This window comes from Emys orbicularis, chromosome 10 (assembly GCF_028017835.1).
Source record: "Emys orbicularis isolate rEmyOrb1 chromosome 10, rEmyOrb1.hap1, whole genome shotgun sequence".
NCBI classification, from domain to species: Eukaryota; Metazoa; Chordata; order Testudines; family Emydidae; genus Emys; species Emys orbicularis.
The window spans coordinates 31,289,248-31,304,131 of NC_088692.1; the positions used below are offsets into that span (position 1 = coordinate 31,289,248).

General features: G+C 60.7%; 2 protein-coding genes across 2 annotated transcripts in view; both read left to right on the forward strand.

Annotated features, from left to right (window-relative positions):
• SEPTIN12 (septin 12) overlaps positions 1 to 4,978 on the forward strand; it is a 28,684-nt gene extending 23,706 nt beyond the window's left edge. Inside the window, exons 6-10 of the mRNA XM_065411729.1 lie at positions 407 to 524; positions 1,144 to 1,239; positions 1,474 to 1,570; positions 3,902 to 3,953; positions 4,376 to 4,978. Of these exons, the coding sequence (XP_065267801.1) occupies positions 407 to 524; positions 1,144 to 1,239; positions 1,474 to 1,570; positions 3,902 to 3,953; positions 4,376 to 4,520 (508 nt within the window). The 3' untranslated portion in view covers positions 4,521 to 4,978. The remainder of the gene's footprint in view (positions 1 to 406; positions 525 to 1,143; positions 1,240 to 1,473; positions 1,571 to 3,901; positions 3,954 to 4,375) is intronic.
• A 6,771-nt stretch (positions 4,979 to 11,749) lies between these two features.
• Positions 11,750 to 12,622, forward strand: LOC135885199 (myeloid-associated differentiation marker-like). Its single transcript, XM_065412849.1, has one exon. The coding sequence runs from the start codon at positions 11,750 to 11,752 to the stop codon at positions 12,620 to 12,622; it is 873 nt and encodes a 290-aa protein (XP_065268921.1).
• The last annotated feature ends 2,262 nt before the right edge of the window (positions 12,623 to 14,884 follow it).

The window sequence follows — 14,884 nt, forward strand, 5'->3', positions numbered from 1 at the left end:
TAACCAGCTCAGCTGGCTGGGGGCCGGTGTGTGGCGTGTGAATCCGTCTTGGGTCGGTTCCTACCGAAGGAGAGTCCACATCCCAGCTGGCCCCCTGCTGCCCATCTCAGTGGGCCCCTCTGGGTCAGCCCCACAGCTAGGGCTGTGTGGGTGAATTCACCTCGCTGCTGCTGCTGTCAGTCGCTAGAGGACTTGGCTCTCCATTCCCATTGGCCTCTCTGCTCTGGACACCTGATGGTGCCACTGGTCTGAGGGCAGTGGCTGGCCGTCTCTGCCCCAGTCTGCCAGGATGGGGCCCATGGCTGGGGGGAGGCGGGGAAAGCAGCGTGAGCATGGAGGATCTCCAATCTCGTTGCACCAGCGCCCCCCTCTGGCCATGCTGAACACCCAGGGCTTTCCCTCTCAGGCTGCGTCCCTTGGATCTGGAGTTCATGAGGCGGCTGAGTAAGATCGTCAACGTGGTGCCAGTGATCGCCAAGGCAGACACGCTGACCCTGGAGGAACGGGCCGAGTTCAAGCAGAGGGTGAGGGGCCTCGTAAGGGAGAGATGGAGCTCTTACCTCACCTGGGAGGAGGGCAGGCCAGCGCAGCTGTGCACGGGAACCCCAGAGCCCTTGGGGCGAGGCTGGGCGTAGGCTGCATGGCTTGAGGTGCCTCTCAGGGTGGGTTGGGGGCTGAGCGATGTTAAAGGGCTGGGCTGGGTAAGATTGCCCCAAACAGCTGGGAGGTCTCCAATAGGGCCAGGGCAACCCAAGAACCCACAGGTCTCTTGCGGTAAGACAGAGGCGTCTGTGTGTCTCTTCTCCCCCGAGCTGAGCAGAGGCACATCAGGGACAGAGAGGAAAGCAGCAGGAGGCAGCAGCTCATGGTCACGGCATCTGACACTCAGTGTCCCAGCCAAATATCAGCTCCTGCAATGACCCCTGCCCACCTGAAATCCCCCCATGCAAGTCAATTGGATACAGGGTTCTAAGCACATAGGTTGTGTTGCTGCGGGCTGTTTAACAAGTGCCCTGCTCCACCCCAGAGGTGGCCACATTTCAGTGGTAGGAGAGATTATATACTCTCTTGAGGGCTTTAGGATGAACAGTCGCCAACTCCATTGCTAGCACAGACCAATTTCACAGGTGCTGTCTCCTGCAGATCCAGAAGGACTTGAAGGCCCACGGCATCAGCGTCTATCCCCAGGAGGATTTTGATGACAACCCAGACGACAGGATATTGAATGATAAAATTCGAGTGAGTGCTGGGAGGCTGGGGGGGGGGAGGGGAAGCTGAGCTGGGCTGGGACCGGCTGCCATGGGATGCTCTGTGTCCCTCTCTGGCTGGGACAGGCGGATGGGCAGCTGTGCTGAGCAGTGACAGCAGCGCTGAGGAGGGAGCCTGCCCCCGAGTGGCAGTGCCAGGGCTCGCTGATCAGAGATGTGGGCCTGTCCCAGTTCTACAGTGACTCTGCCCCCTCTTCCCATGCAGGACAAAATCCCCTTTGCGGTGGTGGGAGCGGACAAGGAGCATCAGGTGAACGGGAAGAGGGTCTTGGGCCGCAAGACCAAGTGGGGGATCATTGAAGGTAACAGGTCCCTCGAACGTGGGTGGGGCGCAGCTCCGGGTTCCCCATCCTGAGCAGAGATGGCAGCTGGGTGTTCCTAGTGTTGAGACGGATCCTGTCCCCCAGCTGCCCAGCTCCCAATGGACCCCCGCTAACACTGGCTCTGTCCCCCTGGCTGGTCTGTGGACGGAGGGTTTGGAGGGTTCCTGAGCCTCGGGCTGGTAGATCCACTGCCCCTCGCAGATGCGACCCAGCCAGGGACTTGGCTGCACCCTGGTGGAGTTGGGTTCTCCGGCATACCACTCCGCTTGCATCTGCACTCCCAGCCCCTGCTGTTTTGGGCAGGCTTCTGGAGCCCTGTGCCCAATGGTGCCCTTGTGTCCAAAGCCAGCTCTGGCTGTCCTCCCAGCTCCTTCCCGGGCCTACTGAACCTGGCCTGGCCCTGCCCACTGGCCCTGCCCAGCATCTGTGGAGTGGAGCTGCGATCGCGCCACTGCCTTCACCTCTCACTCCCAGCAATCTGCCAGGCCGCTGTGATACCTGGCTCCTGCAGCAAGCGCCCCTCCCAGCATCTGGGCTGCAATAAACCTGACACGCAGGGCCTGGGAAGTGCAGCAAGCAGGCATCCTCCCGAGCCAGCCGTCCCCTGAGCACTGCTGCAGCCAGTGCAGCTGGGAGCTCCTCCCCAAGAGACCCACAATCCCAGTAGGGAGCTGGGGCAGCTGGAGCCTGTCTGGGCTTGCCCACTCCCCTCTGGAGCTGTGCTGCTCCCTGAGCGCCGGGGATCCGCAGGCTCTGCTGAGAGCTGGGGTGAAGCGTGTGCAGCACCAAGCCCATCCCTCGCACTCAGGACATACACTGCACTCGGGTCACCCCTGGGGTCAGCCTCCTGAACTAGTCAGAATGACGCTAGCGTGGAACGTGGCCCATTATATCTGCCAGGCGGCCCTTAGCTTTCCTCCAGCACCACGCTGTGAGTCACCACTGCAGATGCAGCCTTCTTCCCGGCCCCCCAACCTCCTGGGTGTGCAGGGATCCATGGGCCTCATCCCCAGGCAGGGACGCTGTGGTGCTCTGCCATGCCCGTGCTCCTGCAGCCTCAGCAACGGGACCACCCATCCTCCCCCCACGTCCCAAGCAGTCACTGTAGCCTCAGGCCCTTTCCCCCTGTGAGCCCTTGCACCTGCGCCTGGCTGGTGCTGGGGGTCAGCTGGGGCCTGGGAAGAGCCTTTCTGGAGCGCGTTACCAAGGGCCTCTTCATTTATCAAAGGCGGCTGGAACCGTGCGGCCACGGCGCTGCCAGGTAACCCGTCAGAACGCTGGCTGAAGGCTCCCAGCTGCTGCCTGGCTGTGCTCCGTGCCAGAGGGAGAGCTCACCAGCTCGCTGTGCATGGAGGGGACTGGCGCGGCCTCAGGGGGGCAGCTGGAGCTGGCCTGGCGCTCCCACACCCATGCAAAGCCAGGCTGACACACACGAACCCCTAGGCAGGCGCTCTGCGTGTGGAACTGCACGGGGACACACGGAATATGACAGACCTGGGCTGGAAGGGACCTCGAGCGGTTGATTAGTCCAGCCCCCTGCGCTGAGGCAGGACCAAGTAAACCTAGACCCTCCCCGACAGGTGTTTGTCAGTGGGGATTCCAAGCCTATATACCCATGTGCAGCCATCATACGTGTGCTAATGTGTATTAGCACAGGGCTCCCCCACAACCCCTGTACGTGCACACACGGCGAGCGCTCCCTCTCACTCCCATACCCAGACTCTCACTGCACATGCGACGTCTCTGAACACCACTGGACACAGAGCTACCCCCGGGAGCAGCCCCACCGGCACGCCTCCACGTACGAACACACGTGCAAACCAGGGCTGTTCCTGGGTCCCCCTGCAGCACTCCTTGGGGTCCCGTTGCTGTGTCCACTCCATCCAGGCAGGCCTCGTGGAGCACCACGCTTAGGCCGCTGCCTGGACGCGGTGCCCTGGAGTTGGGCTGCTCTTTTGAACAGGGGGATGCTGCTGTTCTGTTGAGATTGCAGCTGCCTGCATGTCGCCCCTGCCATTTACCCAGTACATGGGAGCCTGCTGCCCCCTAGTGACCACCTGCCTCCTTGCAGCTCCCCAGCAGGAGTGAAAGGCTCCTAGGATCCTCCTAGGGCAGGATCTAGTCTCCCAGTAAAGGACAGAGCGGACAAGATGGTGTTAAAAGCCAAGGCGGGGGATGGGATGGTGGCAGGACATGGGGTGCTGCTCTGGCCAGGGTGGCTTTGAATGCATTCCTTATGCATCTGAATCCCTCCTGTGCTCCACCCAGGTGGTAGGGCTGGCTACACCTCGTCTGTGTCTTGTTTTTCAGTGGAGAACCCAGCGCACTGCGAATTCCCCCTGCTCCGAGACCTGCTCATCCGGTGAGACGCCTGGCTGGACCCGCCCCCCTAATGCACAGGGAGAGGGGTACAGCCCCAGGCACGCAGGGTGGGGTTGGGGAGGGCCTGGCCCCCGCTTGGAGCCCATCCCTGTGCAGGGCTCAGCACCCTCCACTCCCAGGGAAAGCCGTAGGAGTTGGGTCACTCAGCGGGGAGTGCGGGATTGGGCTGGGGTCCTGGAGGGGAAGCCATGGGACAGTGAGGGCAGCCCTTGGGGGACTGGCAGAGGGGGTGGTGCTTCTGGAGGGAGGGGGATGGCAGCAAGGCTCTGCCCCTCATAGTGGGATGGCTTTTACAGCACACGCTTAGCCTATTTGGGGACCTCTGGCTGCAGGGCCCAGGGCCTGGCTGGAGCTGTTCTTCCTGCCCCTTTACCCCCGCCTCTCGCTCTCCACCCACCCCAGGTCCCACCTGCAGGATCTCAAGGACATCACCCACAACGTGCATTACGAGAGATACCGCGTGCAGCGGCTCAACGAGAGCAACCGGCTGGCACTGAGCCCTGTCAACGGGCTGCTGGGGAAGGACGAGGTGGAGAGCGACCTCTGAGCAGGGAGAGCAGGGCGTCCTCCTCCCAGACAGCGCCCACAGACTGGCTATGGGGGGGGAGGAGCTGAGATCCCCACCCCCTGGACAGACCCCAAGTGCCCTAGTGCTGGGCCAGGCGCTGTCTCTGCCGCTGCACCAAAACCTTCCTGCCGTGCAACAGCCTTAAGCAAGGAAAGACTCTTGGGGGGCTGGGCCAGGCACTGCCTCGAGGGCCCCCACTGCTCCCCATCCATTCCTCCTGTTTCCCCCATGCCCGTCCCCCTTGGCGACTTTGCATGGAGCTCGTAGGTTCCTGGCACACGCACCCCCTGCACCACTGCTCCCCGACAAGCACACCCCAGTTCTGGAGAGAGCCCTGCCCTACCACAGAGGCACAGACTGGAGCCAGTGGGCCTGACCCCCCGAGACCCGAGCAGCACCCATGGGAAGGTGTGGAGGCGCAGGCATTTCCCACTTCATGCCATTGCCCCCGGGACGGGGGCAGCCTCAGGCCTGCGCTACTGAGAACAGCCTCACCTCCTGATCTTGCCCACCTGGGCTGCTGCCCTGAGCCTCCAGCTCCTTTGGGAGGCCCAGCGCCTGTATCTCCCATGAGGGGGGACTGGAGTAGAACACCGCCCTGCGTGCTGTGGGGCAGAGGGGGCCCTTCCTGCTGTGGGGTGGAGGGAGCCCTGGGGCTGGGGAGGCAGAGCCAGCCCTTCCTGCTGGGGGATGAGTGAAGCTCTGGGAGGTGGAGGTACCTAGCCAGCCTCTCCCATGTCCTTAGGGGACTGCCCAGTGGAATTCCTCTAAGGGTTCTGACCCATCCTACAGAGGGCTAGAGCCTGTAGCTGCCCATAGGGTTAGGGAAAAGGTGGGATGGGCAGTGCTAAGGTTTGGGGGATAGCAGAGGGAGACGGAGGCCCAACCGACTGCCTGTTGGGCAAAGCCACCAGCAGTGTGTGTCCAAACCACACGTGGGCTGGGAAAAGCCAGGGGGGCGGGGAGATGGATGCAGGCTGCCCCAGCCAGGGGAGAGGCATTGGTGGGAGGGCCATGGCTGGGGCTGAGAGCCAGGCAGCGGGAGGAGCAAGGGGTGTCACGGGGCAATCCCCCCCAGCCCGCAGGGCGGTGCTTGGCCAGATACTGTCCTCTGTACAGCTGGGGCTGGAGCTCGTTCTCTCACGGGAGGCTCTGGTCACACATTAAAGATCCCCCTGCAGCCTTCGCCTGGTGCCTGTTCATCCCCTCACAGGGAAGGGGTCGGTGCAGAGCTGCTCCCACCCGGGCCCCATGTACAGCGCTTCAGCCAGTGTCCCCTTCCTGCAGCCGCCTGGTGCATCTACGCCTGACCCATCCCCGTTTGGAGCCCCTTCCCCGCCGGGATCCTTGGCCTCCCCCCAGATGGGGCCTAGAGGCTAAAAAGGCCTGGGGGCCCTGAGCCATTGCCACTGACAGGGAATGAGCAGTGGGGCTCTGAGGCTCCTTCTAGCAGGGAGTCCCCTCCCCCCCAAACCCGGCTATGCTCTGCCTGCGGCGTCAGCCCAGACTAAGCTCCCCGAGAAGCCAAGTGCCTGGAGACTGAGCCTCGAGCCCAACAGGGAAGGCTGCAGCCAGCCTCGCAGGGATGGAGGAATCAGCAGCAGTCAGCTGGGGCTGTGCCCTGGCCAGCCCGGAGCGGCCCATCCTCCCAGTCGCCTTCTCCACAGGGCCCTCCAGCCAGCTCCCCTGAGCCAGTCCCCACCCTGCCAGCTGCTGTCTCCACAGGGCGCTCCAGCCAGCTCCCTTGAGCCAGTCCCCAACCTGCCAGCTGCTGCTCCACGGGGCGCTCCAGCCAGCTCCCCTGGGCCAGTCCCCACCCTGCCAGCCGCCTTCTCCACAGGGCCCTCCAGCCAGCTCCCCTGAGCCAGTCCCCAACCTGCCAGCTGCTGTCTCCACAGGGCGCTCCAGCCAGCTCCCCTGGGCCAGTCCCCACCCTGCCAGCCACCTTCTCCACAGGGCCCTCCAGCCAGCTCCCCTGGGCCAGTCCCCACCCTGCCAGCCACCTTCTCCACAGGGCCCTCCAGCCAGCTCCCCTGGGCCAGTCCCCACCCTGCCAGCTGCTGTCTCCACAGGGCGCTCCAGCCAGCTCCCCTGGGCCAGTCCCCACCCTGCCAGCCACCTTCTCCACAGGGCCCTCCAGCCAGCTCCCCTGAGCCAGTCCCCAACCTGCCAGCCACCTTCTCTACAGGGCCCTCCAGCCAGCTCCCCTGGGCCAGTCCCCACCCTGCCAGCCACCTTCTCCACAGGGCCCTCCAGCCAGCTCCCCATAGCCAGTCCCCAACCTGCCAGCCACCATCTCCACAGGGCCCTCCAGCCAGCTCCCCTGGGCCAGTCCCCCACTCTGCCAGCTGCTGTCTCCACAGGGCCCTCCAGCCAGCTCCCCTGAGCCAGTCCCCAACCTGCCAGCTGCTGTCTCCACAGGGCGCTCCAGCCAGCTCCCCTGGGCCAGTCCCCACCCTGCCAGCCACCTTCTCCACAGGGCCCTCCAGCCAGCTCCCCTGAGCCAGTCCCCAACCTGCCAGCTGCTGTCTCCACAGGGCGCTCCAGCCAGCTCCCCTGGGCCAGTCCCCACCCTGCCAGCCACCTTCTCCACAGGGCCCTCCAGCCAGCTTCCCTGGGCCAGTCCCCACCCTGCCAGCCACCTTCTCCACAGGGCCCTCCAGCCAGCTCCCCTGGGCCAGTCCCCCACTCTGCCAGCCGCCTTCTCCACAGGGCGCTCCAGCCAGCTCCCCTGGGCCAGTCCCCACCCTGCCAGCCACCTTCTCCACAGGGCCCTCCAGCCAGCTCCCCTGGGCCAGTCCCCACCCTGCCAGCCACCTTCTCCACAGGGCCCTCCAGCCAGCTCCCCTGGGCCAGTCCCCACCCTGCCAGCCACCTTCTCCACAGGGCCCTCCAGCCAGCTCCCCTGGGCCAGTCCCCACCTGCTCCTTAGCCCCACCCTCCTGGAGGTCTGCTGGGGCACAGCTGACTCCACCCAGCCCAAGAGTCAGTCGAGTCCTTTTCACACCCGGCCCTGACCCTCTCACAGCACCGCCTCTGCCCCCTTGTCCTTGGGGCTCAGCCCAGTGGGGGCTCCCCCCACCCCGTGCCCATGAACCGTCCCCAGCCGCCTTGCCCGTGGGGTCAGCGCAGCAGGCTGCTGCATGCCCCCCTCCTGCCAGCCGCCCCCTGCTGCACTGTGCGTGCTGCGGGCTCCTCAGTACACTCACTCTGCAGGGTACCGGCGCAGTGAGTTGGTGGCAGCTGGCAGGAGCAGGACACACAGCTGCCGCCGCCCTGACCCCCTGGGACAGGAGGAGTGAGCAGACCCGATCCGAACCCAATCCTTGCAGGCTGGCCCCTCAGTCTGCAAGGCTCTGCTACCCGCCCCCTGCCAGCAGGGGCCAATGCACCTGTAATTAGGGGCTAGAGGCTAGTAAGGGCAGCAGATCGAAAGCATTGGCTCTGGGATAATTGCCCTAGAGTCCCCAGCTGAGAGCAGAGCCCTTGTGGTGGGTACTGTATAGCTGGCCTGGTACATGCAAGCCGGCAATGCAGAGCTCCACGCAGGACCTGTTTGTCCAGGGGTGGAATGGAGGGCAGCTCCCTGCATTGCCTGGCAGCTCTTAATACGCTCCCATGGGGCTCTGCAGAGCCTGCCCCAACCCCAACCCCCCTGCCCATTTAGGGCTGGTCAGGAGCTGGGGCTGAATGGTGCTGCAGGGGCGTGGGGTTGCCATGCCCTGTGCTGTGAGCTCCCCAAGTGGTCCCACCACTCCTTTACCAGCGCTCCTCTTTGCTCATGCTACAGGCCCATTTCACTGCCGATCACTGGTTGCTAAAGACTATAAAATACTGCAGACTAGTTGCCAGGGCATAAAAACACCAGTTCCCACCAGCCCAGTCCCTGCCGCTCCCCCTGAGTACAAGGGCAGCACAGGGTCACTGGGAGCATGCTAGGGGATCTCCTGCCCCAGCCACTGTGCAGCCTGCTGTGGGGAACAGGCTGGGCTTCCAACAGGGGCTGTAGCCTGTATGGCAAGGGACTGCCCCAGGGCTAGAGGAGATCCCCAGGAGGGAGGGCGTAAGACCCTGCACCACCATTCTCAGGTGAAGACAGCCTGGGATCCCTGCTCTGGGTCCTAGCGTGGGGCTGGCCTGCAATGCTGATTAGCCAGTTAATGCACAGACCATTGCGAAGTCTGCCCCTGCACAGCTTGTTTGCTCACTGGGGAGAGGAAAACCTCAGCTCAGTCTGGCACCAAGCAACAGTCCCTGGCTTGGCCTCAGCCCAGCTGGGTGACCTTAGCAAGGGGCTTCTTCGTCCCCTTGGACCTGGGTTCTCTATCTGGAAAATAGGGCTACCCCTTCCCAGGGGCTGAATCCACTAGCAAGCGGGAGGTAGTACGGGGACAGGGAGAAGCCAGGCCTAGATTCTGCCATTCCCTTCATCCAGAGCAGTGAGGCCCTTTACAGAGCTGGATTCCCCCACATTCCCAGCTCTGGGTGTAGCACCGGCCTCTTCTCTCCAATCACCGCACTGTCCTGCCTCCAGGGCTCTGGCAGGCCCCATTAATCATTCGCAAACAGCTGAGAAGGAGTCTGGCCCTGTGCCCCCACCTGGCCTGCTCCTCATTCCCAGCAGTGTGCCGGCTGGGGACTAGCACTGCTTATCAAGGCCCCTGCTGAGGAGGGGGAGCTGGTATGTCTGCCCTAGCTCTGGGGGCAAGGAGAGGTGCTATGAGCCAGTGGGCCCCTCTGCTCACTAGCTGTCTCCATCTCCCCTAGCCAGAGAGAGCTCCCACCCAGGAATGCTACAGCCACTGATTTGGGGAGGCCAACCTGTGACCCCCTGTGTCTGATTTTCAGTGGGGCTGAGTACCTTACCTGCAGCTTGATAGCAAGGCAAGCCACAGCCACACGGCCCCCCTCTGGAAATCAGGCCCCACGTGCCCAAACTGGTCACCCAAGCGCTGAGTCCCCAGGATCGGTGGGCATTTTACATGCAACTGCCTATGCCTGGAGCATGCTGTTCTCCTCCTCTGCCTCCTTTACCACCCCCCACCCCTCAGGAAGCCAAACACAATAACCTCGCACATTCTGTAGCACTGCCCACACCAAGGTATGTGCAAACACCACCTGAATCCCTTCATCCGGCAATGAAATGCAGCCACCTCTGGGCTGGGAACGCAACAGGTGTTTGATGGAGCCCAGCAATGCTATAATGCACCAGCTGGGAACTCCCAGGATGTGGATGGGGTGGAGGGCAGGCAGGTGGAACCCAGGAGTCCTGCACCCAGGCCTGTGCTTCAATCTCATGAGCTGTCTCCTAGTCCCTTCTCCATTGGGACGCAGGGAGCAGCCAGGAACCTGGCGTGCTGTGAGGAACAAAGTTCATCAAGTAGCACTGAGCAAACCAAACTTACAGACAGAGTGCGCCAAAGGGTAGCCTCCTGCAGCAAAGGCTGGTTCCCCTGCAGGTTCTCAGGCCAGAGTCCAAAGGGGCGTGAAGCGCAGGAGGCACTAAGTTATGCAAAGAGCTGTCCCCAGCTCAGCACGGGCCAGGTTTCCTTTCACGTCACCTGCCAAAGCTGCTGCTGAAGGATTAATGGGGTCCTCGCCCAACTCACAGCCTCTGTCCAGTAGCTGAGGCAATAGGCCCCATCCTGCTAGTTCTTACTAAATGGGATTACAAGTGGTGGGGGGGAAGGGGTTAATAGTTCCTGATGTGCAATACCCCAGCAGCCCTAGGCCTAGCCCTACAATGAAAGTGCAGGAGGAAGAGAGCCCAGGAGATCTCCCAAGGGTGATAAATGTGGGCCAGTCAGCACCATCTCAGCCTGGATCGCTCCAGGGCTGAATCCTCTACGGCCACTCCTCCGCCTGAACCTCCTCAGTCTCACCTGGAACAGCTACTGCATCAACCAGCCTCCTGCCACACGCACCCCAGGGCCCCGTTCCTGCACCCACAACCCCTGGCACCTGCATGGAGCCAGCTGCAGACTCAGGCCCTGGCTTGGCAGCACCTCTAGCCTCAAGCACATCCAGCTGCAAAGAACACCAGCTGTCTTCACATTCCTGGATGGTGCCTCCCGTTCTCTGAGGGCCACAGGCTTTAACGCAGCCTCACCCTGTCGCCATCTCCCTTCAGCGCAGGTAGGAACCTCCCAGCATGCACCCCCCTTTGCTTTACAGAGAAAAGGTAAGTACATGGGCTGCCGGCTGCTAGCCCAGCTCAGGGGAACCGGCTCGGGGGTAAGCACTCAGGTGAGCAGCCATTGTGAGCTCATGGCACCTTGCACCACTGACGTTCTCCCTGGCCCCAGCTTTGCAGTGGTGTAGCCCTGTTGACTTCATTGCAGTGCCTCCTCATTTACACCAGCGTGGGTGAAATCAGAATCAGCCCTGTAGCCCCCGTGCGCACACACACACCTCGCCCAGGTGCGAAGGATCCCATGGGGCTGGGGGGGCAGCAGGCTCAGTGAGGAGTGAGTCTGTGTGGACAGACGCTTTGGAGCATGGCAGTGTGAGTGGAGGGGGCAGGTGATCTAGTTACAGAGAGTTCCCAGGAACCAACCAGCTGCAGCGTACCATGAGTTGCTCTTTAACCAGCTCCTCTGTTAATGATCTACTCTGCTGCTGCCCTGCCCTGAGCAGAGAGCTGAGCGAGCACAGGGGCACCTCCTGGAATTCAGCTCCAGGAGCAGACCAGGCAGCCAGCCCCCTCGATGCTGAAGAAGCCCTTCACCATCCAGCACTGTGCGGAGCTGGAGGACGGGTGGGGCCAGTGCAAGGCAGAGAGCCGGGGAGCAGTGCTGTGGGGGGGACCCTCCTGCTCGCTCCAGGCTGGGCTCAGGCAGTGTGTAGGATAATCAGCCATTTTATTAAGTGTTTCCTCCTAGCTCCATCAACCTGGACCAGGGGCCCATCCCCTTTGCCCAGATAAGAGCAAACTCCAATTGCATCTGCTGTCCCTGGTGTTCCACTTGGGCGGTGCTGCGAGCCAGGCAGGTAGGCTGTACCCAAGATTGGCACCGCGCACTCTGTTCTAACAATACAGCCTTCCGGACCCGCTCCAGCCCTTCACGCCCAGTGCATGCCAGCCTGGACTAAGCTTTGTGAGCGCGGGTGCCTGAATTCCTTGCCTTTCCACCTGGCTCTGCAGTTTGAGAGGCAGAGGCTGCTGCGGTTGGCACAGGTTGCTGGGGTTCTCTCGTGCCAAGGGCATCATGCCAGTCGAGGTGAATTTCCACTCCTTGATCACCCCTGTGGGGATTGTCCGGTTATTTGAGATCTTCCTGTCCTGCACGGCCTTCAGTCTGGTGGCTGATCCCTCCTACTTCCAAGGAACCTATGGGGCCTGGTGCATGTTCACTTGGTGCTTCTGCTTCGTGGTGTCTGTTCTGATCGTGGTGCTGGAGCTGTTTAGCTTTTCTGAGAAGCTGCCACTGTCCTGGGATGACTTCACCAGTGCCTTTGCCATGCTGGCAGCACTCATGATCTTCACCTCCTCCATCATGTATCCTTCCACCTTCCTCACCGGCACTTGCTCTGGCAGAAAATGTGCTTATCAGGCAGCAGCTACAGCCATGTCCTGCATCTGCTTCATTGCCTATGCCATCGAGGTTGGAATGACCCGAGCCAGGCCTGGAGATATCAGCAGCTTCCTCGCCACTGTCCCTGGCCTCTTGAAGGTGTTTGAAGCCTATGTGGCTTGTCTTATCTTCTCCTTGGTGAGTGACCCCAAGACATATAACATTGAACCCGGCCAGCAATGGTGCATAGCCGTCTACAGCATCTGCTTCATTGTCACGCTGCTCATCATCATCCTCACCATTGGCCGATGTCTCACCTACATACCCTTCCCTTTGGAGAAAGTCCTGGTGGGTTACAACGCCTTGGCTGTGCTCCTGTACCTGACGGCTGCCATCATCTGGCCCGTCTTCAACTTCAGAGGGAACCCCAGACCCAGTTCATGTGGCAGTAGTTGCTCATGGAACAGACTGCTGGGCGTGACCTTCCTCACCTTCTTCAACCTCATTGCCTACATCGTTGACCTGGTGTACTCCTCCAAGATGGTCTTCATGACCAGGACAGCCTAACGGAGCACGATCAGCTGCACCCGGGGGGGTACGGGCCTGCAGCGGGCGCCATCGGCACTGAAGTGGTGGGAAGGGACCGGGGCCGCCCGTCGCTCAGGGGGGAGCTTCTTTGGCCTCGGCTGTTTTGCATTTCTTCCCCCACATCCTTGTCTTATTGGCATGTCCATGCACCAGGGGGTTCTGTGTGTATTTGATTTGGCTGCTGCTCCAGGAGCTGCAGGTGGCTACTGCTGGGGCCCATGTGCTGCTGCAGGGAATCAGGGCATTCCTTGCAGGACATGTCTGTAGGGGATGGGACGGGAAGGGAGGGACACGGACAGAACATGCTGCCTGTTGCCCGTATGTACAGCAACCTGTGAGTGAGCCATAGAAGGGCGGGGAGATCAGGAATGGGGGGATCCCAATCCAAAGCCCACTGAAGTCAATGGGAGTCTTTGCATTGATTTCAGCATGTGCTGGATTGGGCCCTGGAAGCCCAAAGAAGCATCAGGGGGCTGGGGCTGAGGCTGGGTTACCGAGTCCTGGCTAGTTAGTGTGTTGTGATGCAGCCGCCTGCTGCGACTCGGAGAAACTTTCCTATGCCACAAACTCTGGTCTGAAGACAGGTAAACAGCACCCAGGGCTCCCGCCCTCCCTCCAGGAAATGAAAGTTCAAGGGCTGGGGCTATGCAAACAGCAGTGTGTGTGCTTAGAGGGCTGGGTACCAGGCTCGGGGAGGGGAGCATGCCAAGGTCTGCAGCAAGCAGGGCATGGCAGATAGGAATGGCTGACTGCAGAGGGGTCACGTTGGCATGGCCAGCCCCAACGGTGTGGGGCTATTTTATGATCAGTCGGGCTAGTGTTCATCTATTTTCCAGGAAAGCTCCCCCCTCACCAGCCCCATTAGGGCCAAAATCGAACCTGCAACACATGACCCAAAAAGACACCCTCACTGCTCAGCTGGGCCTCCACTTCCCCTCCCAATCCCTGGGGCATGGGAGCTGCCATTCTATCCTCCTCCCTACCTAACAGGCAGCTTCCTCATTCATGCTCCCCTCTACTTCCCCACATTCACCTGAGCCACACGCACACCCCCTCAGTCTGGCGCCGCACCATTCCCTCCCTGTCCCCTTTGGCAGCCCCACTCCCGGGTCTCCACGTTCTCCAGCCTGACCCATCACATGGCCACCCCCACTCCTGCGGGCAGCTCGGCTTCTTCCCCACTGGGAGCAATGGGAGGTGGTGGCCATTCCTGCTGGGGGAACTGAAGGCCCTTGTTCACCTGCAGTGTCAAAGGGACATGGAGCCATCTTGCTGAGGGCAGCCTGTGGCTTCAGTCCTGCTGACAGTGATCGGAGATGGCCGCCATTTAGAACAGGGCTAAACTGGAAGATAAAAATGAAATGAAATTTGTGCAAACGGTACCTGTACATGTGTATACATAACATTGCAAGGCTTGCAGTCAAATCAGGGGAGCTGGCACCGGGCCTGGCTTTAAGCTCTGTGTGTGTGTATGTGCACATGTCTATGCACAGCTATGTGTGAATACACACACGTGTATTTCTTCCCATTCCTTTTCAGTAAGCAAAAAGTGCATCAGCATGCACGCAGTGTGAGTGTCCCCTGCCAAAGCAGTGCACTGTCTCTAAGGGTAGCTTCATGCTCCAGTTTTATAGTCTTCCTGAAACCTGAGCGATCTGTCCTCATTCCCCAGGACAGAAGCTTAAAGATGACGTGCGAAGGAATTTTTTTAAATGGAACTTTTGCTCTTTTTTTTTTTTTTTTTTTTTTGCTGCTTTATGATTGCAAAAAGGGTGAGCGAGAGAGCGAGTTTTCCTGCTTGTTTTGTACTTTAGAAATCTCAGAACTGTCATGTCTGGTCTCCCTGGTTTTGCTGAGGGGCGGGGACCGGGGGGGTCTCAGGGATATATATTGTGAGCTCTCACAGCAGAAGCGAAGGGCTGGGTGTGTTGATCTTTAGCAAAGGCAGCCTTTCTTAAGAATGTTAATTTGTCATTGGCGTTAAATATGCCTGACAACCACCACCCCCCCCTCAAAACCCCCCAAACAGTCTGATTAAACATTCCTTCGTCTCACCCTCTCAAGTACTCAGCTTTCACTTTCTTGGCTTTTGTGATCTCATCATTTCGCAAGTTCTGTCACCATCAAATCTTTCCAAGCTAGGCAGGGCTTGAATTGAATTGTGAAAAACAAGCAGAATTTTTTTTCAATGACAAACCCCTTCAGACCGTCTTTCTCCATCATAAAGAAGCAGTAAAAGAA